The 26836-nt window shown below is 36.3% G+C and overlaps 1 protein-coding gene across 1 annotated transcript in view; it reads left to right on the top strand.

Annotated features, from left to right (window-relative positions):
- LOC128861694 (glutamate receptor 1) overlaps positions 1 to 26836 on the top strand; it is a 262464-nt gene that overhangs the window by 185396 nt on the left and 50232 nt on the right. The window contains 1 exon segment of the mRNA XM_054099996.1: positions 18361 to 18457. Within this exon segment, the coding sequence (XP_053955971.1) occupies positions 18361 to 18457 (97 nt within the window).

A 26836-nucleotide genomic window follows, 5' to 3' on the forward strand; every position in this document is an offset into this window, starting at 1 on the left:
TGAAAGCGGTGAGTTATGAAGGAAAACGGGAAAAATATTCAGTCGTAAAAACCATTAGGAAGTGCGACAGGGCACACATAATTTTCTTCTTTCTTTGTGGAAACCACCTTAATTTGTGTGTTGTTAAATTTTTACTTTCACTACTCTTTGTACTTTTTGCAGCAGACTTTTAAATTCTTGCCAGAGTGCCGCACTTCTTTAACAAGCTCTTCTCTCACATACCGCGTGCGAAACTATAGCCGTTTATAAAATCTGAAGTACAAATAAATTTCTGCTGTACTTACATATATGATAAAGAAAGGTAGAAAAAAATGTAACAGCTACATAAACAACATTTGCACTTGGCAGAAATCACATGATATTTCAGCATTAAAAGCTTAATATATTTTACACATGAAAACATTAAAAATTTAAGGACCATTTCAAATGTGTGGCATAAAGAACTTACTGCCATAAATTTTCATTACAATTGCATACACACCAAATTACTCATACAAAAAGTATTAATCTAGATAACCACCGCCAAAAAATGGGCACGCACCCACACACATGTAGCATCTGTTCCAAAAGTAACCGAATTTGCTGTTGTTTTCTGTGGTAGAGAGGTTGTCACAAATATTTCTTTGCAAAGTTCCTGTAATATTTCCCATCGCTATTTTTAATTTAGTTGAGTAAAAAGTTTGTCGAAAATGTTTTGGGTTTCACAGAGAATCAAATTTTCGGAGGTATTGAAAAGAAAACCTCAAAGACTAGGAAAATGCGGGCATATGAGTAAAAAGGTTTGCCTACTTCCAATGACAAACGTTCCAAAAACATCGAAAACAGTTGGAAAAATCGCGCGCCGTGCGAGTTTCAAGGAGAAATCTATCTGTGTTAGTGCCTCTCTCGGATTAGTGCAGAGGATTATTTATAGTGTTTTGGAATGAACAGAGTTGTGAAGTTGGTAAAAAAAATGCTTTCTTTGGGCCAAGCTATTATCGAAGACTTGATTACCAGTGAAATTAGCGGAATAATACATTCAAATTAGTCAAACCCAAAAAAATAATGGCAAAGCCTTAAAAACCCCATTTTACTTTTTTGTACTTCCACGAGAAAAGATTGAGTTTGAAAACGAGACTTGAAACGATTCAGTACATTTTTTCTAGCACGAATACAAATGAAAATAATATTTTAACATTTCCACTAGCATTTTGCAAATACTTTCCGAAATTTTAGGAATTCAGCCATAGCAGTTTTACATTCTACGTTCCTTCACTTTGGCATTGTCAGTAAAAACAAAACTAAAACAACTAAAGTATCTTTTTACATACATATATTGGTAGAAAAACGCATGTATGTATGTGCATGAGCTAAATGCACACATTTACGGGCTGGTTCATATTTGCGTTGGATTTTATTAGCAAATCTATTAACTAAAAAAATGAGAAATTGGTTTGATTTTTATATACATTTCATTGCAACCTTTTAGAATGCGTGACATTTTGAACAAAAAAAAATCGGTGATTTGTTTATTTTATCTGCGTAATTAAATAATTGATTTTATCTATCTGCTTTTTGCTAGATTGATGCTAGCTCTCAATGAAGGTGGAAATAGTGCAGGTCAATTAAATGATTTTACCCTTGTCCGCCGACTGTGGTCACCTTAACCGCAATGACTTTTAAAATTTGAATGTTGTCTCTGGACGTTATTGCAATAAATTCTGAGAAATATAAAAATACCATTTGCCAATTTTGAGTGCAATTATAGCATCAACAATTTTTTCATACGGAAGAATTTGCAATTTTTTTTTTTTTTGTCCAGAGCTTGAAGTTTAGATATAGTAGTTTCAATGCACTCACCCCTTTTTCAGTTAAAACGAACCTTAAAAATACAGATGTTAAAATTTTTTGATATTTTATTTATTAGTTCGTCAGTTATTGTGCTAAGAGTGACTCTACTTTTGTTATTTTCAAAATAATGGACAAAAAAGAATTTTGTGTTTTAATTTTCCACTGCTTCTTGATGGGGAAAGCTCCGATCAAGCAAAGCAATGGCTTCAAAAGTATTATGGGGTCTCCCCTCCATCTGAAACAATAATAAAACGATGGTTTTCTGGCTTCAAACGTGGTTATAGGAACACCGATGATATACAACAAAAAAATATAAAAAAAATCCACAAAATCGTTTTGAATGATCAAAAAGTGAAGTTGCGTGAATTAGCTGACATCGTAAAGATATCAAAGGAAGGTGTTGCCTTTATATTTCATGATCACTTTACTAGCCGAGCACTCTCTTCAAAGCCGCACGTGCTCACTGTTGACCAAAAACAACAACGTGTAAATGATTCTGAGCAAAGTTTGGCCATTTTAAACGTAATAAACCGGACTTTTCGCATCAATATGTGACAATGGATGAAACATGGATCCATCGCTTCACGCTGTAATCAAAACGATCGACAGGAACTGGTGAACCTCGTCTAAAGTGCCCGAAAGCAAAGAATAAAGGTGACTTTGAACAAACAAGAAGCGTGTTTTCTTTGTTATTATGGCGGCAGCTCCGGAAATACTAAGAAGTGGCTTTAAAGCTTGTGGTTACTGTTTTTTTAACCTGGATGCAGTATTTTATGTTAGCATTATAAAAACTGTCTTCGTACAATATTTGAAACTTATGCAAGTTGAAATCGAAAAAAATTTGATCACTGCAATGATTCAACCCCAACTTTGTGTACATAAAAAGCTCCTATTAAGTTCTCTTGCGTACTCACACAATGTCTGTGGAGCTTTTTAATTCTCTCACTGCCTCTTAAAATAAAACCGTATGAAACTTATTTTAAAGAGGGTCATTATGATACGAGTTTAGTGGTTAAAATTTTCTACAAAAAATATTTCATTAAATTTAATCAAATGTCAATTTTATTAGGGGTCTTATAGGAATTATGATTGGAGGCGATTTATACACAATACTTCAGTCGGGGCTTTTGATGAAAATTTAAACCTTTAACTTACTGTGGAAAAAACAAAAGAACATAGTAATTGTTGAGCTAAGTCCTATTGGGATTTAACTATCACGCATGGACACCAGCGTCGGAAGATGGTTAGGTCGCGACCCTAAAATGGTGGTTTCTCTATGAATTAAACAAAACCCGTCGCGGAGTATGCATTACTTGATTAAACAATAGTATTTGAGGCAAGATTATCAGTAGAGAAATTGAAAGCAACGCGGAATGGAGTTAAGAAAGGAGGTACGAAAGTTTAACTTACTGAAGAAAATAGCAGCAGTATTTTCACTTTCAACATAATTAAAGTTATCATTGTCTGGTATTACTCGAGCAGATACGCTTTAATATTCCGCAGAGGAGCCTTCAAAATGTTTACCCTTTCTATGAGGAAAACTACGGGGTGCCTTTTATATTTCGGGATTTGGCAACCCTGGTGTTGCAATCTGGCAACTGACAGCTGTATCACAAAGTTTGACATTTTTTGGCTTTTACGTACTCAGAACGTTTTGAAATACCAGCGCTATTTGTGTTGTTTACAGTAGCTTAAAAGATTCATCTCGGTCGAAAAATGGAATTAAATCGTGAACATTTTCGTGCGATTATTTTTTATAACTTTCGACGTGGATTAACTCAGCAACATTGCATGGATGAACTTAATTCATTTTTTGGCGATGAAGCTCCATCAAGGACCAGTGTTTATCGATGGTATGGTGAATTCAATCGTGGTCGTAGTTCACTTCGTGAAGGTCGTCCAAAATCAGTTGTTGTTCCGAAAACCATTGATGCTGTGCGCGAACTGATATTGCAAGATCTTCATGTGACCTTTCGTGAGATTGAGACAATCTTAGGCATTAGTGGGACCAGCATACATTCAATATTGCATAAACATTTGACTGTCAAAAAAATTTGTTCGCGTTGGATCCCACACAATTTGTCAATCGCTCAAAAAAAAGGCTCGTGTCGATTGGTCGAAGGAAATGCTCAAAAAATACGATCGCGGGGCTTCGAAACACGTCTATGACATCGTGACAGGTGATGAATCATGGATTTACGCGTATGAGCCCGAAAGTAAACTGCAGTCGACTGTATGGGTGTTTCAAGATGAGCCAAATCCAACAAAAGTTGTTCGCGCACGAAGCACTTCCAAGCAAATGGTCGCCTGTTTTTTCGGAAAAACTGGACATGTCGCAACCGTACCACTAGAACGACGCAGAACAGTAAATTCTGAGTGGTACACAACCATTTGTTTGCCATTTGTCTTCCAAGAAATTTGGAAAACCAATCGCCAAAGACGGATCACTCTTCACCAGGACGATGCGAGCTCTCACACATCGGCTCAAACAACTGCACTTTTGAGCACCCAAAACATCAAATTAATGGGTCATCCGCCGTATAGTCCTGACTTGGCACCGAATGACTTCTTTTTATTCCCGTACGTAAAAAACAAATTGAGAGGTCAACGTTTTTCGACACCTGAAGAAGCGGTTGCGGCATTCAGAATGCATGTTTTGGAGGTACCTCATTCAGAGTGGCGAAAGTGCTTCGACAATTGGTTCAAACGCATGCAAAAGTGTATAGATCTTCATGGAGAATATTTCGAAAATCAATAAAGTGATTTTCGATGATTAAAATTTGGTTTTGTTCTCTAATCCCGACATATAAAAGGCATCCCTCGTATTATTGCTAGTAGGAATGCTGAATCAAGCTTCGTAAAATTTCTTAGTTTCAATTGGTATTTATGTCAATAATAATATTATAATATGATACTTTGGCCATCCAAGAAAGTCTGCTACTTATATATCTATCTTATCCCTAAAGTATTTTATACTATAGAATACTAATATATAAATAAATAAATAAAATTAGTTTTGTTACAAGAAAAACCAATATTTCATTTAACATTTGACATTCTTACCTGGAAGAAACAAGCCAAATTTGTACAAGATCGGCTAATAATTTTTAAAAACATTAAGTTTTTGAGAGAATGAGATCAATATTTTCCGCACGGCGATCTTTCCTAATGAATGGAACATTTCCAAGCCCCACCTTGGATTATTATAATTGACTTAACACTTTTTAAGAATATTCTGAGCATTTTGTAATAAAATTTGTTCGTTTAGCTTCATGAGAACAATAGATATCGATAATTACTGTTTGATAGCTGAAAATGGCAAACTGTGCTGACACTTCTATTCAGTAAAGTTTGGCAAGCCATCGTGAATCGTTTCACCCCAGAAAAAAGCTTCCAAATTGTGGAAATTTACTTTGACAAAAATAAATTTATTCGCGTAGTTCACAGCGCGAAGTGTTGAAAAAGACTTCGAAATATCGTTTCCGTCGTTTATCCTTCGACTATGTTGAAAATTCTACAAAAGGGTCATTCATGCCTTATAGAAATAAATAAATAATTGGCGCGTACACTTCCAATAGAAGGGCCTACAGTTTTAAGCTGTATAATCGAAGCCGTATATTTAATACATGGGCATAATAATTGACCCTATGCTTAATTTCAAAGAGCAAGAAACCAACGGAGGGAGTAACGGCGCTAACACGCATAATGATTAGCATCAGAGATTCTAAAAAAAACTGAAGGAGGTTTTTTAACACCGTTTGTTTCGTCGATTTTGCTGTATGATGCATACCAACATGGGCGGAAGCCACGAACTACATCTCATATGTAGAGTGTATGGAACCTGTGTACCGAATGAGTGCCCTCAGAATGTGCTGCGCGTTTCGCAGAGGACGCTATTATAGTTTTTGCGGGGCTACTCCCAATTAGGTTAATGGCAAATGATTGTGCTAAAGCTTAAAATAACAAAGCTTGTACAGCAAGTAAGGAAGCAAGAAAGTGTAGCATTCGTATATGAGAGGAAAAATGGAGTTCGTCCCGCAAGGCGCGTTGGACGTACCGCTTGATTTCCATAATCTCCAAAATGGGTTAACCGAAAACATTGACAGTTAGACTTTCATCTGACCTATGGGTGTTTTAAATTCTATCTATATAGGTTTAAGCACGCAGCATGTTTTGTTTGGCTGTGCTCAATTTGATTTCAAAAGGGAGTAGTTCAGCACTATGGCGGGAAAACCAATTACAGTCCTTAACCTAGTTAATATAATGCTTGACTCGGAAGATTACTTCTTCAGTGTCTGTAATATGGAAAGAAGTATTATCATAAAATTGCGTAGCGTTGAACAACAGCGAAGACCTTCATGAATCGGAAATAGGCGGCCCTCCCTGCCGTGAAGTGATACTTAACGGTTGTCACGCCATGGGAGGAAAACGGAGCTGGGGTGGGTTTTTAGTGGGTGAGCTGAGCGACAAGTCTCCCATTTTTTTGGTATCCAATACTTTGTGCCCCCTCAACACAAAAAAAAAAACAGATTTAAACCGACTCCGAACGGCAAATGGGTTTTAATGGGGAGCTTTTTCATAACAGTAATATACTCGGAGGATTGTCGAGGGGCGACCGCTATTAGAAAAATTGTGTCTATCACTTTGGTGTTGCATGCACGTAAATTAGAACCGACGCACTTCTGAATGATAGCCCTGCACGGCTACGGTGGCTTACGTGTCTATAACATACAGCTCGTGCAAAAATTGCCTCCAAATGACCTTCGTTCGGATTTATTGAAAGAAATAGTCAATTGAACTGACCATGTCACTTGTAGCTGCGGAGGATATATGCCGGATATAATATTCAAAAAACCATTGCCATGAAATTATCTACCAGGTTATAACAAAAACAAAATCATTTCAGCAACATTCCTGTTTTGTATTATCATTTTAAGTTTCTCAAGCTCTTGAAAATCACTCTTTACTTATTTTATAAGATAAAAAAAATTGATTATCAAGCCCTTGCAACCATTGAAATACTAAGAAAAGGAAGAAGCGATACCAAAATCGGTATACTGAAGATTGAAAAAATAAGCCTACAAAATGTATATACATCGGAGAATAAAAGAAGTATTTGGAATCATGTAGAATAACTTAATGTTATTAAAAAACCAGTTAGTGAATAGTTGAAAAGTTTCCATTTTATTGACAAATTCCGAGAACTTTTTGAATAGAAGTTTTATTCGCATTCATGCATATGTGCGTAATTTTGAAGCTATTCACGCGCCATGCCAATGTAAAAAAATTCACACATACATATGCACATTTGCTCATATGCAAACAAATTTATTTATTTAAATTAAAATTTGCCATTTTTCGCTACTTCACACTACCTCATGTGCCAACTAATATGGGAATGTATGTGTGTATGCACACACAAGTGTGTACGCACGTTAAAAAATGAGGCCAAAGTAATTCGAATTGCATTAGCAAAATGAAATTGTTAGCTTGATAGCAAACGAATTACGAAAAACTCGAACAGTCGCGGGTTTATTCACACACTCTCGCAGCTATTTGCTCTAAATGTATGTACATATGTATGCGTGAAATAGTTTACAAACATGCAAAAATGGAATAATTTAGTTATTTGCGCTCGTGTCCGTTCAAACTGGAGCATTCCACCACAATCACGCAAATTAAATCCTATTTCTAAACAGCTTTAAATTTTTAAAGTGGCGAAGTAAACATTTTGTACTCCATATATATGTACTATGTGCATATGTGTGTGCACATATAAGAAATGGGAAATTTTTGCATGTATACACATGCATAGGTGTACTCAATATAAAAAAGAGGGCGTGAGTTAAAGTTAAAAGAACCTCAAAAAATAAAAACGACCTTTCACCACTTTTCGTAAGTGCATACCATTTCACCCTCCGTTGAACTCACACAGCCACAGTTTACAAATAATTTAAATCAAGTCAAAATAAATATGTAATGAATATTACAATTTAGTAAAAATCAAATAGGAATTATAGAAATCGTTGGTTTTCTAGCTTTCGATAATATTTATGAATAGATTAATTTATACGAGTATTTTTTAAATTTTAAGATTCGCTCACGACGAAAGCAGATATGATTGTATCCGGCACTCAAAGGGCGCAAATACTGATTGAAGGACATTTGGTAGTTATTTTACTGACATATGAGTTATAATTTCGTACCATATCAAAACCCTATATTCACTTGCTGCACTGTCTACTATAAACAAGCACCACCTCGCCGCGCATTGACCACAAATATCTACTGAACACTTTTTAGAAAGCTTTTTTGGGCATTCCAAGGCTCTTCTTAACTTGATTTGCATACATCATTAAATAAGGGTAACACGACGTCTTTTAGCTGTTTGCTCCAGCTGTTTGGCCACCAGCAACACACACTAATCATAGCTTTCATCTCGCTGACGCCCATACGAGTGGCAGAAAGAAAATCGATAGCTTCATTTTTGTTTCTAGTATTTCTGGCACTCGGTACTCTCAAAATAAGCAGATGACTACAAAGATGTTTTAGTCCGGGAGCCAGGGGCCGATTTTGAACTGCATTTTTATACCGTTAAATTCTTCACTATACTTGTGACTTAGCTTTCATGAATAACGAAAGGGAACGTCAGCTGGCGCCACCGCGATGGGTGTGATTGTGGGAGGATACGAAACGTGTCGAAAAAAAATGTCCACCAACTCATTTTATACCGGCTGAAATTTTTTTCATGTATTGTTGACATTTAGTAGAATAGAACAAAATAGTCAGCAGCGCCGTAGAGGGGTGAAAATACGTCAGCTGAACGCAATGATACATTCCTGCTTCGGCTGACGATCTTCCCACCGCTATAAGCGCAGCCGACTATCATTATTATATTTTAAAGTAGTTTGTTTACATAACGGTGATGGGATCAACATAAATTTAAATAAAGGCATATACACATATGGCATTACAGCAAGCTGTCAATTTACAGTGACACTTCTCGGTGCAAAATGGAGAGCGACCATACCGATGCCCTTTTTTTATTTTACTCAACAAAGTAACATACATCGCCAACAACTAACTCCTACTGGTGAAAAACCATTCCATTGCAAACGAAGCAGTCGATATTTCTCTCAGCACGTCAATCTTAAATAATACATAATGAGCCATATAAATACGAAACCTTAATCCTGTGCTACCTGTCAGAAATTCTTCAAACAACTAAGTAATTTTAAAAAGCATCTACAATCTCATGTTAAAGAAGAAGTCGAAGTAAATGGGGCAGCTACAGTTGCCGTAGCTACTGCTGCGGCTCGCCAAAGTATTGAACTTTCAACTCAGCCAGTGGCTTTAGTGTGCGCTAATTGCGATAATTTGGTTGGCTTTGAAATGAAAGAAACTACCGTACAACCGAAAGTGGAAACTTTGGAAGCAAATACCTCTGTTTAAATGTTTGCTCCCATGAAATTCGAGGAGTGTCACGTGGACACTCATGAAATAATTATTGAAACTACCCGATAAAACTACTACACATATGTCGAATTGCTCAGGAGAAATCGATTTCGGCATGACTAACCGCCAGTGCGCTGGATAACATGATAAAAAATTAATATATCTCAATGAAACTAGCCGTACATATAATCCTTTATCCAAAGTATTTTTTGATTCGAAATTTGCGAAATCGGCTTATAACTACGCCCACCTCTCAACTCACGTTAATTTTCCAGAAAAAATTCAAAAAACCCGATATCTCTTCTGGGGTAATTCTGCAGTGAATATCTCGACAACGACTTAATAAAACTTACGCAAATTTAGTACACCTATGGATCATCACCTGATTAAGTTCTGGCTGAAATATTTTTGATATCGAGCAAAAATCACAACCCACTTTTTATATGCTAAGACTTAATTTTGTTCTGTCCGTCTGATGATAGACGCTAAAAATCTCATTGTCCATGAATTTGTTTCAAATTAAATTTTACTAAAATTTGCGCAGCTATATAAAGTTTGATTCGGACCAAAACCAATACTTATTTTTCCTTGCCTTCCACTCGTCAACAGAGGGCGATAAGCCCGCTACACGTATTTTGCTATCAACATGTAATGCTGTGGTGGCGATTGACTTCAGTACGTGCTAAATTTTATTACGGGAAATGTTTAGCTGATTACGCGCACATTGAAGTACGTACGCACTTACATATTTTAAGCCAGGTAACACATACTGGATAAATTATGGGCACGGTTTGTAGAGACTTTTGGATATATTAAAAATACAAAAGTAATACAGTGACCGCTATAACCAAGTGGTTTTGTGTATGACTACTTATCGAAAGGCCCGGGCTAGAAAGCATTTGGGTACATGTACCACCAAATTATAGAAAATGCGCTCATCCCTCGGCAAGCAGTGCCAAATCTCCGCGTGTATTTCTGGCTTGAAGCAGCACTTCATAAAATAAACCGTCTGCCGCTAGTAGGCGGCATAAGATGTTGGTGGACCGAGCTCTTCTCCAATTTGTGGCGTTCGCCTTGATGTTGTTCCACAAATGGAGGGGCCTACATTATATGAGCATACGAGTATACATTGTCCGAATTTGAGTTGCCTGAAATTAAATATAAAATGAAAGTTTCCTTAAAGGTAAAAAAAGTGTGGCATACAATTTTAAGAAGTATATGGACGAAATTATGATATTCTACTCTGTGGCAGATTTGAGTTTGTGTAATGGCAATTTTGGAAAATTTTATTTTTTCAGGAGGTTTGTGGTCTGTCGAGCTAACATATTTCAAATCTCGAAAGTGCAAGATTACACAGATAGGAAGTTTAATTTGTTAATTTAGTCTTCCAAATAAATTGAGCAGTCAATATTTTCTATGTTAACTTAGTCACACTCCATGCTTTCAAGAGCTGTACGCTATCAAGATTTTATATCTAATGATTCCATAAGAAAATATGTATTATATAATATTAAATTCCTCATTCTTAATGTATTATTAGAAAAAGTTTCTATTAAGTTTCATACGTATTCTCCCATCCAGAAATATTCCTCATTTTGTCACATTGGATGCAGTTTTCGGGATAAAGGTATTTAACTATTGCAGGCGCTGAGAACTCAAATTTGAACAATCAGTTCCATGGGAACTTAAATGTTCCGATATTAAACCTTTCCGAAATACCTGAGATGATATTAACAAACTGTACTAGGCAAAATTTCAGCAGAATAGCTGTAAAAGTGAGGAGTTAAATTTTACCAAATTTATTAAACAAAAACCAAATAAAATGTAAAATAAGAAACAAATTAAAACGCAATTTACATTTTTTTGCGCATGGTGTATTATAAATATAAGTACATACATACAAGGTGTTCTGTGGCGAAATCAGGTTTTAAATTTAAAGTTGCTTTGTAACCACTGATCGTATGAACAGGGAGGGAATCGCATTAGCTTTGTTATTCGTGCTGGTTAGTTAGTCACGATGTCGTAGTGTACGAGTCAAAAGGGTGCGTTCGCAGTCAAAACGACTAGGCCAGTAACTGTTGTTCAACTGCTCGTCATTGATTTTTTTCACGTTACAATAGTCGACGTTTACGTGATACCCGAGGGAAGATTTGATTTGTTTATGGGTGCAAAGATTCCGCACAACAAGTTCGGAGGCAAACAATCTACAGCCAGGGCTCACAACTTTAGAATTGAAATCATGCAAGAGCTTAAATGAAAAACAGTAAACAATGCTTTGGAATGATGAAGACCGCCGCAAACAGGAGAAGGGTGTAAGCATCAATTATATATATAAAAGCAAAATTGTCGATTGATCACCCAAAGGACAGAACCCTGTTGTAATACATCAACAACAACATCCAAGCCCCAAAGTGAGGGTCCGTCAAGCAGTGAGCTTCTTCAAGTAGTGCAAGAATTGGAGCATACTTTTTTTGAGAATCCTCCTTGAGGGCAAGTAATTCCTATGGATGGTGTCTCCTCTCGGCGAATGCTGAACGAAATAGAAAATAAAATCCCACTTGTCTTCTTTGTAACATTTATTGAAGTAAACTTTCATCAATAGTAACTATTTTTTAATTTAGCTTTTCATTCCTGATTCTGCCACTGGACAGCCTGTATATTCATAAAGGGTTTTCCAATAACAGATGTTATTTTGTCTGTGAGTGCGCTATCGAGAGATTATTCACAATTTTTTATGGCCGGAATTGGATGGTATTGATCTAGACAACGTTTATTTTCAACAACACGGCGCTATGTGCCACTCAAGCAACGAAACCATTGATATTCATGGGAAAAGTTTCCGGACCGTGTTATCTCTCGAAGAGGTGATTTCAATTGGCCACCGAGATCTTGTGATTTAACACCTTGTGACTTTTTTCTTTCGGGCCACGTGAAAGAGAAGGTCTACGCCAACAGCCCAGGGTCGATTCAAGACCTCAAAGATGGAGTTCGTGAGGCTATCGAGGACATAGGGCAGCCACTTTGAAATTGGGTTATGGAAAATATCATGAAAAGGATATTGTCCTGTAAGCGTGGTCGTGGTGGTCATTTGATTGATCTTATTTTCCAGTATTAACGGCACACCTTCCACTTTATAATGAAATAAATATTCGGTCATTAATATATTAACCCTCCGATGTTCGGTGCCTTATGATGCGGTAAGTGCATCATAAGGGTCTGCCCAGACCCATACAAATAATGTAAGAAATACGGTTTTAAAAATAATTGTATTTATTTATTTGAACGGATTAGTATTAATTACGAAGAGCAATTGGTTTTACAACTATATAGTTGCATGGAATGTTCATTAAGACATATGGGACGATTACATTTGCTGCAGTTATAACGAGTTTTACGTCGCTTTTTCGAAGAAGAAGCAGCACAATGGTAGCACGATGACAGTGTTGAAGCATCTTGAGCATATGATTGTTGCTGTGCTGCATCTGATGTCGATGGACAAGATTCCGGTACCTAAAAGTAGCGAAATAATTTATTTTAAATTAGTAGATATGAATACATGCATACACATATCTTTATACGCGGAGATATATGTAGGTGTTTATATAATTCATACCCACCTTGATATTGAAAAGATTCATTGCCTGTCTTATATGAGCAAACCTCCATACTAATGGGTTAGTCGCCCGTTTCGTCATATGTGGGATAACTAGCTGCCGTGCCAATTCAATGATAAATGAGCGCCTCTTATCGCTCTGCTTTGCCGGATTCAGCTCGTCATAGATGATGAATGAGGCCAAACCGGCAATATCAAGCATATTATAAAACTTTGCCAGTGGCCAACGGTTTGTCGAGCGTTTGCACGAATAGCCAGTCAACATTTGATCCATTGTATCTACCCCCGCTTTAAATTTATTGTAGTCCAAAATTTGATCTGGCTTGAATCCTTTCAATGGATCGGTGCTTTGACGGTAATGGGCAGTGGATAACATAATTACTGGCTTTTTCGGCTTTACCATATACGAGCACAGAGCGATATTATTATTGTGATAACAAAATAAAGTGCTTTTAACATCACGCTTCGGGTTAAGCAATTCATGCGGAATGAAGGTCTAATTTTTTCTTACGGTACCGACGAAAGCCACACTACGAGCCATCAACATTTTTGCCAAGTTGTATGTTGGAAAAAAATTGTCTGCATAAACAGTCCTACCGCTGTTCTTATAATTTTCCATCAATTTCATGACGACCCGTTCACCTTGATTCGTTTCTCGCTGGCCACCTGGTGGTTTTCCGGTATAAATTATAACTTTCAAAGGGTAGTTTGAAACAGAGTCACAAATCCACCACACTTTCATGCCATATTTTGCCGGCTTACTCGGAATATATTGGGTGAATCGAGTGCGCCAACGATATGGAAATAACTGTTCATCGACGGTTACATGACAATCCGGAGTGTATGCTTTCTCTAAATTGGCCATCAGCATGAGCCATACATCGTCCAGGGCAGCAGATTTAGCTTATTGTAACTGGCCCACAATTCTTTCGCTGGCTGAGAATTCGAGTGGAATACACCAGCAATAAGTAGCATACCAAAGAAAAGCATACATTTCGTCTTCGTTAGTCATTACCCAAGAACGCTGTTTATTACTGGGATGCTTTTCATTCCATAGACGAGGATTTGAATTCCACATCTTACAATCTTTCGACCTGTATATAAGGCCCTGGGTAATAGATGTGCTGCATGATTCCATTGTGGTTGAAGCCTGAAGGGCGATAGGTTCTCTATACAAGTCCTCAATATCATCATGGATTTTATCCAGAACAGCCTCTAACTCAATTTCCTGTTCTATATCTGATGCTTCACCGAAGTCATCTTCATCTGGAAAATATTCATCATCTTCTACGTCGCCACTTGTTTCAAATGGATCGGACTCTTGTTCAATTTGTGCCTGAAGTCGCTGACGTTCTTCCGGACTCACATTTGCTGCACTTAGCTCACGAAGCAAACGCGTCATCACATCAACTTCATCCATATTTACTTGTTCCATTTTATTAAAAAAAACACTTCCCACTAATTAAAAAACACGTGTTCACTTTAGGTTTCAAATGTCAACTAAAAAATTATCTCTGCCGCTACCTCCGCTAACAGTTTAGTTGTTTACACCTAACGGTTAACCAATTTACATGAGAAGGTTATATGGGTCTGCACAGACCCATGTGAGCTTAATTAACGAAATTAGTTTAAAATGATTATTTTTACAACAAATATAGCAAAAATCTTAATTTTGCTACTTCATTGTGTTTAGCACACTACATTTTAGGAAGTCATGGACTAAGAAGCCTCAGATATTAAAAATAAGAGATCTACATACATTTAAAGATCGAATGGGTCTGGCCAGACCCATATGAACATCGGAGGGTTAAAAAATAGCATTTTTCTTTGAATATCAAAATAACACCTCTTAGTGGAAAATCCTGTATAATTCAGTGAATATAAATTCAATACCGATACTTTTTCAATCTTTAGTGCAGTCCAATCCTTTACTAAGTCATCTTCAATTCATTTTTATATCCGTGGACTTGCGGCCAAGGATATTATAATTTTTAATTTTAACTTTTACCAAAAACGATCAAATTTGTCCAATTGCTTTTCAAAGACTTTTACAACTCTCAAAAAAAGGAGATGGCTTAAATAGTTTGCACAGCACCTTTTTTAATAATTTGTAGGTGCTTACACTTCTGTTACGTGTTAGAAAAAACTTTCTCTTCATTTTAGTCTCTTACCGAGATTCGAACCTACGTTCCCTCGAAATCCGAATGGTAGTCACGCACCATCTCATTCGGCTACGGCAAAAATAGTTGCTGCATAGTTTTTTAAAACAACGAAAAAAATTATTTATTGCATAGTTTTTTAAAACAACAACAAAAAATATTTATTACTATGAATATTTTAATCATCCAAGTTACTTTCATCAAATTTTTGAAATTAAACATCGAAAGGATTTAGTTACAATTTTGTATTGCGGTAGTCAGTTTCACAATAAATTTTCATTTTGGTGTTAAATTTTTATGAAAGCAACATATTTGTAAATCAGGTTACAAGTTTTACTTCAGTAGAAACTGTTCGGAATACCCTATATAAGGCTATGTATCATGACCGGGTTCCTCGACGCAAACCCTTCATTTCGAAGATAAATAAGAAAAAGAGGCTAGTATTTGCTAAACAACAATTCAATAAGCCCAACGCTTTTTGGAACACCACCAATTTAGTGATGAATCAAAATTCAATTTATTTGGGTCAGATAGAGCACAAAAGATTTGGCGAAAGCCTAATAGAGAGCTTCAGGAGAACAACCTGCTCAAAACAGTTAAGCACGGTGGAGGAAATGTGATGGTTTGGGAGTGTTTCGCGGCATCTGGCGTCGGAAAGCTCGTGTTCATAGATGAGACAATGGATAAGCATATGTATCGCGACATTCTTAAAGAAAATTTAAGTCCAAGTGTCGAAAAACTGGGCCTAATGATCCAAAACGTTGGTCTTATCTTGTGCAGGAGTAGTTGATATACAGGGTGGGACATATAGCTCTTGCTTTTTGAACCACCTATTTTAGAGTGGTAACACAAACGACATGTGTTCATAATTCAAAAAGCAAATTTTACATGGCCCAACTGAAATCCTATTGAGCATTTGTGGCATCTTCGATCTCACCATATAACGTCAAAGGATTCTCTAAAAGTATGAAGAGACGTTTGCAGGCCGTTATTCAGTCTTAAGAAGAAGTATTAGCGCGTTACAGCTGCAATGGAGCAAGCTGATTACACTGCCTGTGCCAATACTTTTTTGATGTGAATTTGTGCCTTATTTTAGCTTATAATCCTAAGTCGAAATTAATTTTTTGGTTTTTTGTTCAGATACGTAATAAATAAATACATTTAGCAAATACCGTTTTCTATTTTTTTATACTTTCATCAGAAGAAAAGTTATAGCACTGAGAACTTTGATTTTTCGAGTGTGCCAATACTTTTTTGACTCACTGTATGCTTATATTTTTTGTACGTATGAACATGTTTACACTCTTAGAGCGAACGAATTGTGTGCGCATTCGACATGCATCTGAGTTTTTTTTTTTTCATTTTCAAAGCTTTGCATGTGTCAGAAGTTGTGAAGCTAATAAAGCGTGCCTATTTAATAGTAGCAAAATCCAAATGACTGCAAAGCTAACAAGCGAAGAGAAAAAGAAAATCGAAATATGCATACATATAATCAGTATTTTGTTCGGAAAATTCCTCAAGCTATCGATGAATGCCCCTTTCACCATGGTCCCTCAAACCAACAAGCGTAAATCTCCAGAACGGCAAAGCCGTTTTTAAAAAGTATCTGTTATACTTCCTACGTCAACCCCATCTACAACCATTTTTTTTTTTTTGTTTTCTTTTGTTAATAATAGGACTATGAATAAGTTCGTGCGGTTTTTTTCGAAATTTGAAACTTTATTGACGTAAAATGGTTACAAATTTAATATTCAAAATATTGTCCATCGCTTACTACTACTTTTTCCCATCTTTCTGGTAATTCACGGATTCCCTTTGTGAAAAATTCGGTCGGTTTTGCCGCAATCCACGAATCGATCCATTTTTTGACTTCATCGTAATTACGGAAGTGCTGGTCAGCCAGGCCATGTTGCATCGATCGGAAGAGATAGTAATCGGATGGCGCAAGGTCTGGACTATACGGCGGGTGGGGTAGGACATCCCATTTGAGCGTTTCTAAGTATGTTTTGACCACTTGTGCAACATGTGGCCGAGCATTGTCATGTTGCAAAATAACTTTGTCGTGTCTATCGGCGTATTGCGGCCGTTTTTCTCGCAGTGCTCGGCTCAAACGCATCAATTGTCGTCGGTAGACATCCCCCGTAATCGTTTCATTCGGTTTCAGTAGCTCATAATACACAACACCCAGCTGGTCCCACCAGATACACAGCATAACCTTCAGGCCATGAATATTCTGCGCCGACGTCGATGTTGAAGCATGGCCAGGGTATCCATACGTTGCCCGACGTTTTGGATTGTCGTAATGGACCCACTTTTCATCGCCAGTCACAATTCGATGCAAAAAACCCTTTCTTTTGTGCCGTTGAAGCAGTTGTTCGCATGCCATAAAACGGCGTTCAACGTCTCTTGGCTTCAATTCATACGGCACCCAATGGCCTACCTTTCGGATCATTCCCATGGCTTTTAAACGTTTGGAAATGGTTGATTGATCAACTCCCAAAGTTTTTGCAACCTCTTCTTGCGTTTGAGCCGGATCTTGATCGAGCAATTCCTCCAATTCGGTATCCATGAACTTTGGCGGCGCACCCTCGCGTTCTTCGTCTTCCAAGCCAAAATCACCACTTTTAAAGCGTGCAAACCACTTCTGGCACGTTCGCTCAGATAGAGCATGCTCACCATAAACTTCCACCAAGATACGATGACTTTCGGCTGCTTTTTTCTTCATATTAAAATAATGAAGAAGAATTCCCCGCAAAAACACATTATTTGGCACGAAATTCGACATTTTCAAGTGTGGTAAAAATATTGTTGTTTACGCTTCAAATAAAAAACTTATACTGACGTTTGTGCCTTACGACAGTAGCTCTCCAATGAATGTTTGGAAATGTGGATCGATGGAATAATAATCAAGTAACGCCATCAGTAAAACCGCACGAACTTATTCATAGTCCTATTATTTCCAATGTACAGTTGCGGCGCTCCTTTTGATATATTTAATGTAGATATACGAATATAGGTACATTTATACAACTTGTATACCGCAACTCTAAAACAATTCCTATTTCACATACTATGTCTGATTTTTATCCAAGTAATTTTGCTAGTGCAAAAGTGCGAAACTGAGAACTTCGGTGGAAAAATTTTATTTAGTGACACAAACTCATACCTACATTTCCTTTCAGTTAAAATTGTACTAAATTTTATTTTTAGTAATGTAAACCGATTTATTTTTTTCTTTACATGTGAATGCTATTTCCTGTTTCCATGTCGCTGTTTCTTACTTTCTACACCTCTTGTCGGCAGATGAGCGTCATCTTCAGTTACATCGGTGTTAGTATCGTGCTCTTCTTTGTGTCCCGTTTCTCACCGTATGAATGGCGCATCGTGCAATATCAGACAGGTAAGTGAATGCTGCGGAAAACTGTTAAATAGATTTGTCAGAAGCTTACACGTTTAAGAATGTACATGCAGGTACGAACACATGTGCTCAAAATAATAGAAACGCGACTAAATACCAGATTTTAAGTTGTTTCTCTGTATATAATTTTTTCTTACATTTTCATTATACAAAAAAACTATATGAGTTATATCTAAATACTTTGTACAAAGTTTACAAATTTAAGAAATTAAAAAAAAAAATTGTCAACATTTCCAACTTGTTATGCAGAATATTTCGAAAAATGCAGTATTATAGCCCATTCAATGCAAAGTGAAAGTTCAAAGTAACTCAAAATTTCACCTTTTTGAGCATTTCTTCCTTGTAAAAGGCTCACGAGCATGGGTTCTTTCTTGATGAAAATTCACAACATCTTTAGAGAAAAAATTTTCATTTTTGACCGTCTTAAAACTTGCACTTTGTTATACTAGAATATAATGGGTTATAAAACTAATATGCGTGTGATGTATAGGTATAATATTATTACTGATAAAGAAATTTAAAAAATGATGCTACATATATTCATTTAGCGAAAAAGAAGGTGTTGTTTCACCACGATAATGCACCAGCACATTCATCCAAAGGTGTCGCCGCCAAACTGCATGAATTGCGTTATGAATTGCTGCCGCACACCCCGTATTCACCCCATCTAGCTCCTTGCGACTTTTTCTTGTTCCATAATGAAAAAATGACCCGCGGGAAAAAAATTAGTTCAAACGAGGAAGTCATCACCGCGACAAAGGCATATTTTGAAGAGTTCGGCAAATCCTAATTTTTGGCAAAAATGTCCGGAGCGTTGAAAGAAGTGTATCTTTCTAAAAGGGAATTATGTTGAAAAATAAAAAAAAATTAAAAATTTGAAAAAATGGTGTCATCATTTCTAACACTAACATTTCAATAAGTCGTAGAAGGTATGTAAGTAAGAGCTCACGTTGGCATCAAAAACTCAGTCTTGTCCTAGCTTCAGATAGAGGAGTGTATGCATATCTGGAAATTTTCTAATTAAAATTTTGCTAAAATTGATGGACTTTTTTTTAATTTCTTAAATATTTTTGAATTTTTTACAAAGTTTGCCCTATATGTTTTTTTGTTGTATAATGTATAAGGGGTATAAATTACATTATACTCTTACAAAAATTTCAAAAAATCAACACGAAAAATTGGCTAAAACTTGGAAATTCGTCGTATTCCTATTATGTTAAACACAAGTGTATTTATAAGTATACACAAATGTTCACATTGCCAGCGAAAGATAAGTGCTAGAGTGCAATGCGTGTATGGAAAGGAACATTTTGATTTTCCGAAAACACATACACACATACATATAAGTACAATATATACGCATGTTACTGTGCAAATAAATACAAAACATATTTTTCGGCCAACTTAGAAAAGTAATTTTTTTTTAAATTATTCAATATACCTATTCTTTTACATATTTGCATAATCTCTTTCCTTAAACTAAGAACTAATAATTAATTATTTCTTCTAAACTTTTGTTAATAAAAACTGTCGGGTGTAAGATACGGTGGCTTTTTTTTTGTGAGTTTCAAACTTTCAGAATTGGTATCCTAATATAATATTTACACGTCTATGTTCATTTAAATATTAAAATACGGCACATGGCCAATTCTGACTTAACCTTTTATCGCGCATGGGCTCATGCATGGTATTGCATTTTGAATTCAAATTATTCCCAAATTTATAATATGTAGTATTTTAGAATAATTCAAGCTATTTCAATCCATCAAATATATATCGAGCAATAATAAAACGCAAAAATAATTTCTTAGATTTTATGACATTTCGAAATAACATCACTTTTGTGCAAGTGGTGAAAAAGCAGAAGTGCGAATGATTCATTTTCAAAAAACGATAACAGAGTAAAACTTATAAAACTGAAGTATCTCCATGAAGTCGATATACTCATCTTTCTCGGTCAATAATATTATTTCGGCTTTTCAACTGTTTTCTATACTTTACAACTTAATAAAAAAAAAACGAAAATATAAAATTTGTTCATTACTTTTCTTTTAATATGTCTTATTGGCAATTAAATAAAGCTATTTGCACTGTGAAACCATTTTTTTTAACTATTTATAAATTAAAGCCATAAAAGATTAAAGAATAAGAGAAGAATCCAATTTTTACTTTCAACTTTCTTTCAACGAATAATGCAATAAATTTAAATAGTTTGCATTCTTCGATTGGTTAGTTTTGTTTTAAATACATAGAACTCTTCGTGAGTTAGCGTAAGGAAGCTAATACTTTCTTTGTAAACAGTTATTAATAAAGTTGTTGGAAGTCAAAACCCTCTTCCACAATTTTATATGGTAATTTTAGAAGAAAGTGCAAACATTGCTAATTTTATGTAATGGGCCAACAATGAAGAAAATTATTTTAGATTCAATATATAATAAAACTAGTTTTTGTGAAAAATTTGAGAAATCGTCGGAAGAAATCTCTGTATCACTAAATCTCCATATCACTAAATCTCCATAAATATTTGAATCACCATATTATCGAACCGCTGCTTCGACCTTCGACTTAGTACTACGAGAAATGAAGAATAATCAAATTCAAGTATCGAAATATGACAAGGACATCAGGCGTATCAGTGAGTGCTTACATATACAATCGGAAGGGCACTCCACAAAATTGGCTTACAAGAGTGTCGTGTAAAAACCTTTGATAAGGTACAGACAATGTGATACCACTGGAGCTCGTCCTTTACCCCCCTGAGTCTTCTCTGAACCAACCTGTGGATTTAATGAATTATGTTAATTTCGGTAACCCTATTTGTGACACCTCTTCAATGCTGTCAAAAGAAGACGAATCCGTGGGTGGAAAATCATTTTCTATATAGAGCACTGCATATATTCCTAATCCCAAGGTTCATTCTTCCTTCATTTTTCCTTTCTCCTCTCCCCTGTATGGCACCACAATGGACGAATTTTTGAATATTTGTCCAAATGTGCCCTAAGTGAGGGCTGCCATGTAACCTTACCTAGCATAATGCATATACAATACATAAAAGGTGTTTTATGGTTTCCTCTTCTTCAATAGCTTGGTAGCTTCGACAGAAATCAATATGTGATACCCCCAGTCAATGTGTATGTGTTCCAATTAAAAAATAGCCTGTTAATACCCTATCGTGTTTCTCATATCCTGTCTCTTAATATTCAGTAATGATTTTGTTCGGACGTGTTTCCAGTCTAGCCAAGTTTGCCTGCTTATTGACAAAGGGTGATTGCCTCCAAGTGATATTAGCAGCATTGTTAGAGTTGCGATCTATTAATAATTTACATGTAGCTTAGAGAATCCGTATTAGTACATTATCTGGGTGAAAGTTTATATTGTATATTACTATATATTGCCTTTCAAGCTCATCTGCTTTGTAATTATCTTTTATATTTCTATTGCCTAGTATCCAGATCAAGTTAATTTTAAAACATTGCAATACTTCCCATAGTATGCTCTCTTTCCATGCTCTCAAGTACCGTTTTTGACTAGTGCTTTACTAACTCCAACAATAGCAGAGTTGTCTGACTATTCGAGTAGATATACTTGTATACTTCCCTTGTAGCTAGGGGTATCTTTTCTAAAAGCAATGAGCCCTCACTTATGACGATAACTTCTGTTTGAAAGACACTACAGTGATTAGGCAAGCAAAAGCATGTACTGATGCTTAGTTTTTAAGAGTAAACTTCTTCAGCTACTTATTTATCAAGCTTAGACCTGTCAGTAAATACACTGACGCTATTTTCATCATATACTGTACCACTGTCCCCGTCCTCGTTTGAAGGAAATATTGTGGTAAAAAGTTTATTAAAATTAGCTCTACACTATTTCTATTTTCAAAAATCTGTAGTAGCTGAAATAGTGAAAAATCTTTCTAATATAGTCGAATGACCTTTATTGAATGTTCGGCAAGTTGCCTGAGAATGAATACTAGCTTGGCAGCAATTTGCTTACCCTATAAGACAATTGGCAATAAGTATAAAATTACTTTTAGTGCTTCTATTGGAGTGGTTCTAAGGCTGCAATTATGCGAGTACATATCAGGTCCCAATCTGATCAGAATAATATTTTTGTCAAGTGCTGGCCACCATGCTAATACCGTATAGTTAAATCGCTGTTAAGGGGGAGCCTGGTTTATGAGGTCTAAAAATTGCATCTCTTTGCGATTTTTTTTTTTAAGGAAAACATTAATTTAGCACTGCAAAGTTTTTTCTATCTTTGAATGAACATTTAAAAAGTATAAAAAATTTTTGTACTGGTTAAAATAAGTTGAAAAAAATGTTTAACATAGAAATTAGTAGAGCGCTGCAACGCTGAAGTTTCCAACTGGGGTACAAGATACTGCTCATAATTATTATCTAAAGCAAAACATTTAAATGGATTTCTAATTATCATGATTTTTTATTCTAAATGAACTAAGAAAACTGAGAGAAATTCCAAAATTTCAACTTTTTGGAGGTTTTAAAGAAAAAAATGCCTTTCTATAAAAAAAAATTCACCTCAACTTGGTATAAAAATCTTGAAAAATTTTTGTTTATCTATTTTGTTAGTTCAAATAGAAGAGAATTTAATACTGAAGGGAGCAAGCTATGATTCATTTCAAAAGTTTCATTAGTTTTTTTTTCATTCATGTACGCCAATTCAAAGAAATCATAAAAATGAAAAGTCGAGAAAAGAAGATAAAGTTTATATAGGGCTATTCAATAGGTGCGCTTCAACTTTTTTCCGATAGGGAGGGCGAACGACGCAATATTTTTTATTTTTCGCTTGTCATTTGTAAACTTCATTAGTATACATTTCATCATGGAACGCTACACACTTGAGCAACGATTGCAAATCGTGCAAATTTTTTATGAAAATAATCGTTCTGTTGCTGCTACTTTAAAAGCATTACGGCCATTTTACGGTCCATTTAACAAGCCGTCCCGTTTTGGGGTTATGTGAAGTCATTGGTCTACAGTAATAAGCCGGCGACGATTTGTGAGCTCAGAGCCAATATTGAACGCGAAATTGCTGGAATTTCGGGCGATTTATGCAAAAGAGTGGTCGAAAATAGGGTTCAACGATTGGACTTCGTAAAACGTGCACGCGGTGGTCATGCAAAAGAAATCGAATTTCATACTTAAATGTATATGTTCAAACTCGATAATAAAAAAAAAAAATTAGTTAAAAAAGTCAAACCGTTTGTGTTTTATTCAAAAAAGTTCAAAAGTTGAAGCGCTCTTACTGAAAAACCCTTTACTATAGCTGTCCGGTCACAGCGTAACTACCTAACGCTCGCCTACCTTTGGCTTTGTATCTACGGAAATATTGAGAATTAGGCTCTGTAACTTTGTGTGAATATTCTGAAATATATTAGGAAAAACGAAACGAAAATATTAGCTTAAAACGAAAAAAAAAAAAATGATTTTTTGGACCTTATAAACCAGGCTCCCCCCTTAACACTGTTGAGTACAACCAGCCTACTTTTTTGGAAATAAACTCCCTTATTAACTCCATAGTTTTCTTGCATCAGTAAAGTGGTGTTGAAGCTTTCCTCACTCCGTCTTCTACATTTAAATTCCAATTTAGAAGACTTACACGGATTTTTACAAGTATATTATAAAAGATATCACTAATTATTAAAAAATAAGTATGATAGTTATATATTTCATGTCATAAGATTTAAATCCGTTATTCGGTTATTTAGTTTTCACCCAAGTTTTCCACTGCCAAATAGTATGAAAAATACATCATTTTTCAATCAAATGAAATTAAATCGCTTTTAAATAATTACAATGCAATCAACTTTCACTTTGTGTACTTAAGTTTAGCACTTTACTTAAATTTTCCAAATCATTCTTTATTCCCTCTCATTTTACTATTTGGCAATCGATTTTCCCTCCCACCAATCAAATTCACCTAGTTGCTACACCGAAAACGTTCGTGCATATGTATGTGTGTGGGAATTCGATTGGCAATTTAGCAGCAATCCTGGCCACAAATCACAAATCCTTTCAATTAGGATGCGTTCATTTAATTCACTCGTTCTAATCTTGCTCTACGTCAAAGTCACAAATTACAGTGACACAGAATGCAGGGTGAGTTGGATGTCAAGGAGCCATAGAAAAACTAACGTTACCACCATAAACATATATGCATACTATATATGTGCGATTGTGTTTATGTGTAGAAGCACTCACACCTACTCATACAAATGCCAACGAATTGCCTGACTTCTGAAGCATTTCTGTGTTGTTGCTGTGTGCCAGCAGCTGGGCATCTACATATCAGATGAAAGCTGTGCCTTAATTTAATTTCTAAAAGCTTGCGCATATATGCACATACACTTTTATGCGTATGTTTATAACCTCAAATACACACATACTTGTATATATACCATACATTCATAGTCGTATATGAAAATGGCCAACAAAAATATCCATATATGTTGCTAACGAAATTTCGCCATCCTCGCACTAGTCAACACATGGCACTCTGACGGGGCAGCCACATAAGTCACTACCACTACACATAGATTTACAGCCTTTTCGCGCCCTGCAGGGAAACTCACTGACATTACTATTCCCCATGATAGCGAAAAAGTTCTTTTGTAACAAAAGTTTTTCATTTTTAGTTTGACTTGTTAAATTCAAAAGTTGAAACCAAAATTTATCATTTTGTCCTTCGTGCACTTCCGAATCGTAGTCATGCGTCAAACCATTCGATATGTACAAATTAGAAAAAATACTATTCCTCGAATTATGTTTTTGAATAACTTTTTTACTAAATAAAAAAAAATTATTTTGACTTTTACGAGCTCTACTTCCTATCTGTTTGTATACTGCAGTTGTATAGTTTATTTCTCTTCTTGATTGGCGATAACCGCTTACGCAATTTTGACCGAGTTTAACAAAGCACGCCAGTTGAACACACAAAGTGAAGCCAAGTCCTAGAAAAGCTCCTCTTCGGGAGCTCTCTTCATCTTCTCCTGGTTCTATCAGTTGTTACCGCATAGAATACTTTCAGAAGGAGCGTTTGTATCCATTCGGATGACATGACTCAGCCAATGAAGCCGCTGGAACTTTATCCGTCGCACTATGTAAAGGTTGTCAAAAACGTCTTGCGGTATTTCCGCAAGCTTGTCTTTGCAAGCGCGTAGTTCTAGTTGTATTCGTCGCATCGGTTCACGCTAGAGCTTTTTGGAAAGCTCTTTTCACGTGCTAGCACGTGTTTGATTAATTGTTGTTTGCTTTTAGTCGTTCGTGAGTTATAGCGTCGCAAACATGGAGCAAAATAAAGAGAAAATACGGCATATTTTACAGTACTACTACGATTAAGGCAAAAATGCATCTCATGCTGCCAATAAAATTTGTGCAGTTTATGGACCCGATACAGTTTCCATTTCCACCGCACAACGATGGTTTCAACGTTTTCATTCTGGTGCAGAGGTGATCGAAGATGCGCCACGGCCCGGAAGGCCTGTCGTCGAAAATTGCGATAAAATCGCTGAATTGATCGAAAGAGACCGGCATAGTAGCAACCGTAGCATCGGCCAAGAGCTGGGCATGAGTCATCAAACCGTTATAAACCATTTGAAGAAGCTTGGATTCAAAAAGAAGCTCGATGTATGGGTGCCACACGACTTGACGCAAAAAAACATTTTTGCCCGTATGGATGCATGCGAATCGCTTCTGAATCGCAACAAAATCGACCCGTTTTTGAAGCGGATGGTGACTGGCAACAACGTGAAGCGCAAACGCTCGTGGTCGAAAAGCGGTGAAGCTGCCCAGACGGTGGCCAAGCCTGGATTGACGGCCAGGAAGGTTCTTCTGTGTGTTTGGTGGGATTGGCAGGGAATCATCCAGTATAAGCTGCTCCCCTATGGCCAAACGCTCAATATTCGGACCTGTACTGCCAACAACTGGACCGCTTGAATGCAGCACTCATGCAGAAGAGGCCATCTTTGATCAACAGAGGCCGAATTGTCTTCCCTCAGGACAACGCCAGGCCACACACATCTTTGGTGACGCGCCAGAAGCTCCGGGAGCTCGGATGGGAGGTTCTTTCGCATCCACCGTATAGTCCGGATCTCGCACCAAGTGATTACCACCTATTTCTGTCCATGGCGAACGAGATTGGTAGTCGGAAGTTGTCCACAAGAGAGTCCTGTGAAAATTGGCTCTCCGAGTTTTTTGACAATAGGGAAGCGAGCTTCTATAAGAGGGCCATTATGAAGTTGGCATCTCGTTGGGAACTCGTCATCGAACAAAACGGCGCATATTTGACTTAAATCGCATTATTATAACCAATTTTATGAACAATTGAAAATTCAATAAAAAT

The sequence above is a fragment of the Anastrepha ludens genome, chromosome 4 (genome assembly GCF_028408465.1).
Source record: "Anastrepha ludens isolate Willacy chromosome 4, idAnaLude1.1, whole genome shotgun sequence".
NCBI classification, from domain to species: Eukaryota; Metazoa; Arthropoda; class Insecta; order Diptera; family Tephritidae; genus Anastrepha; species Anastrepha ludens.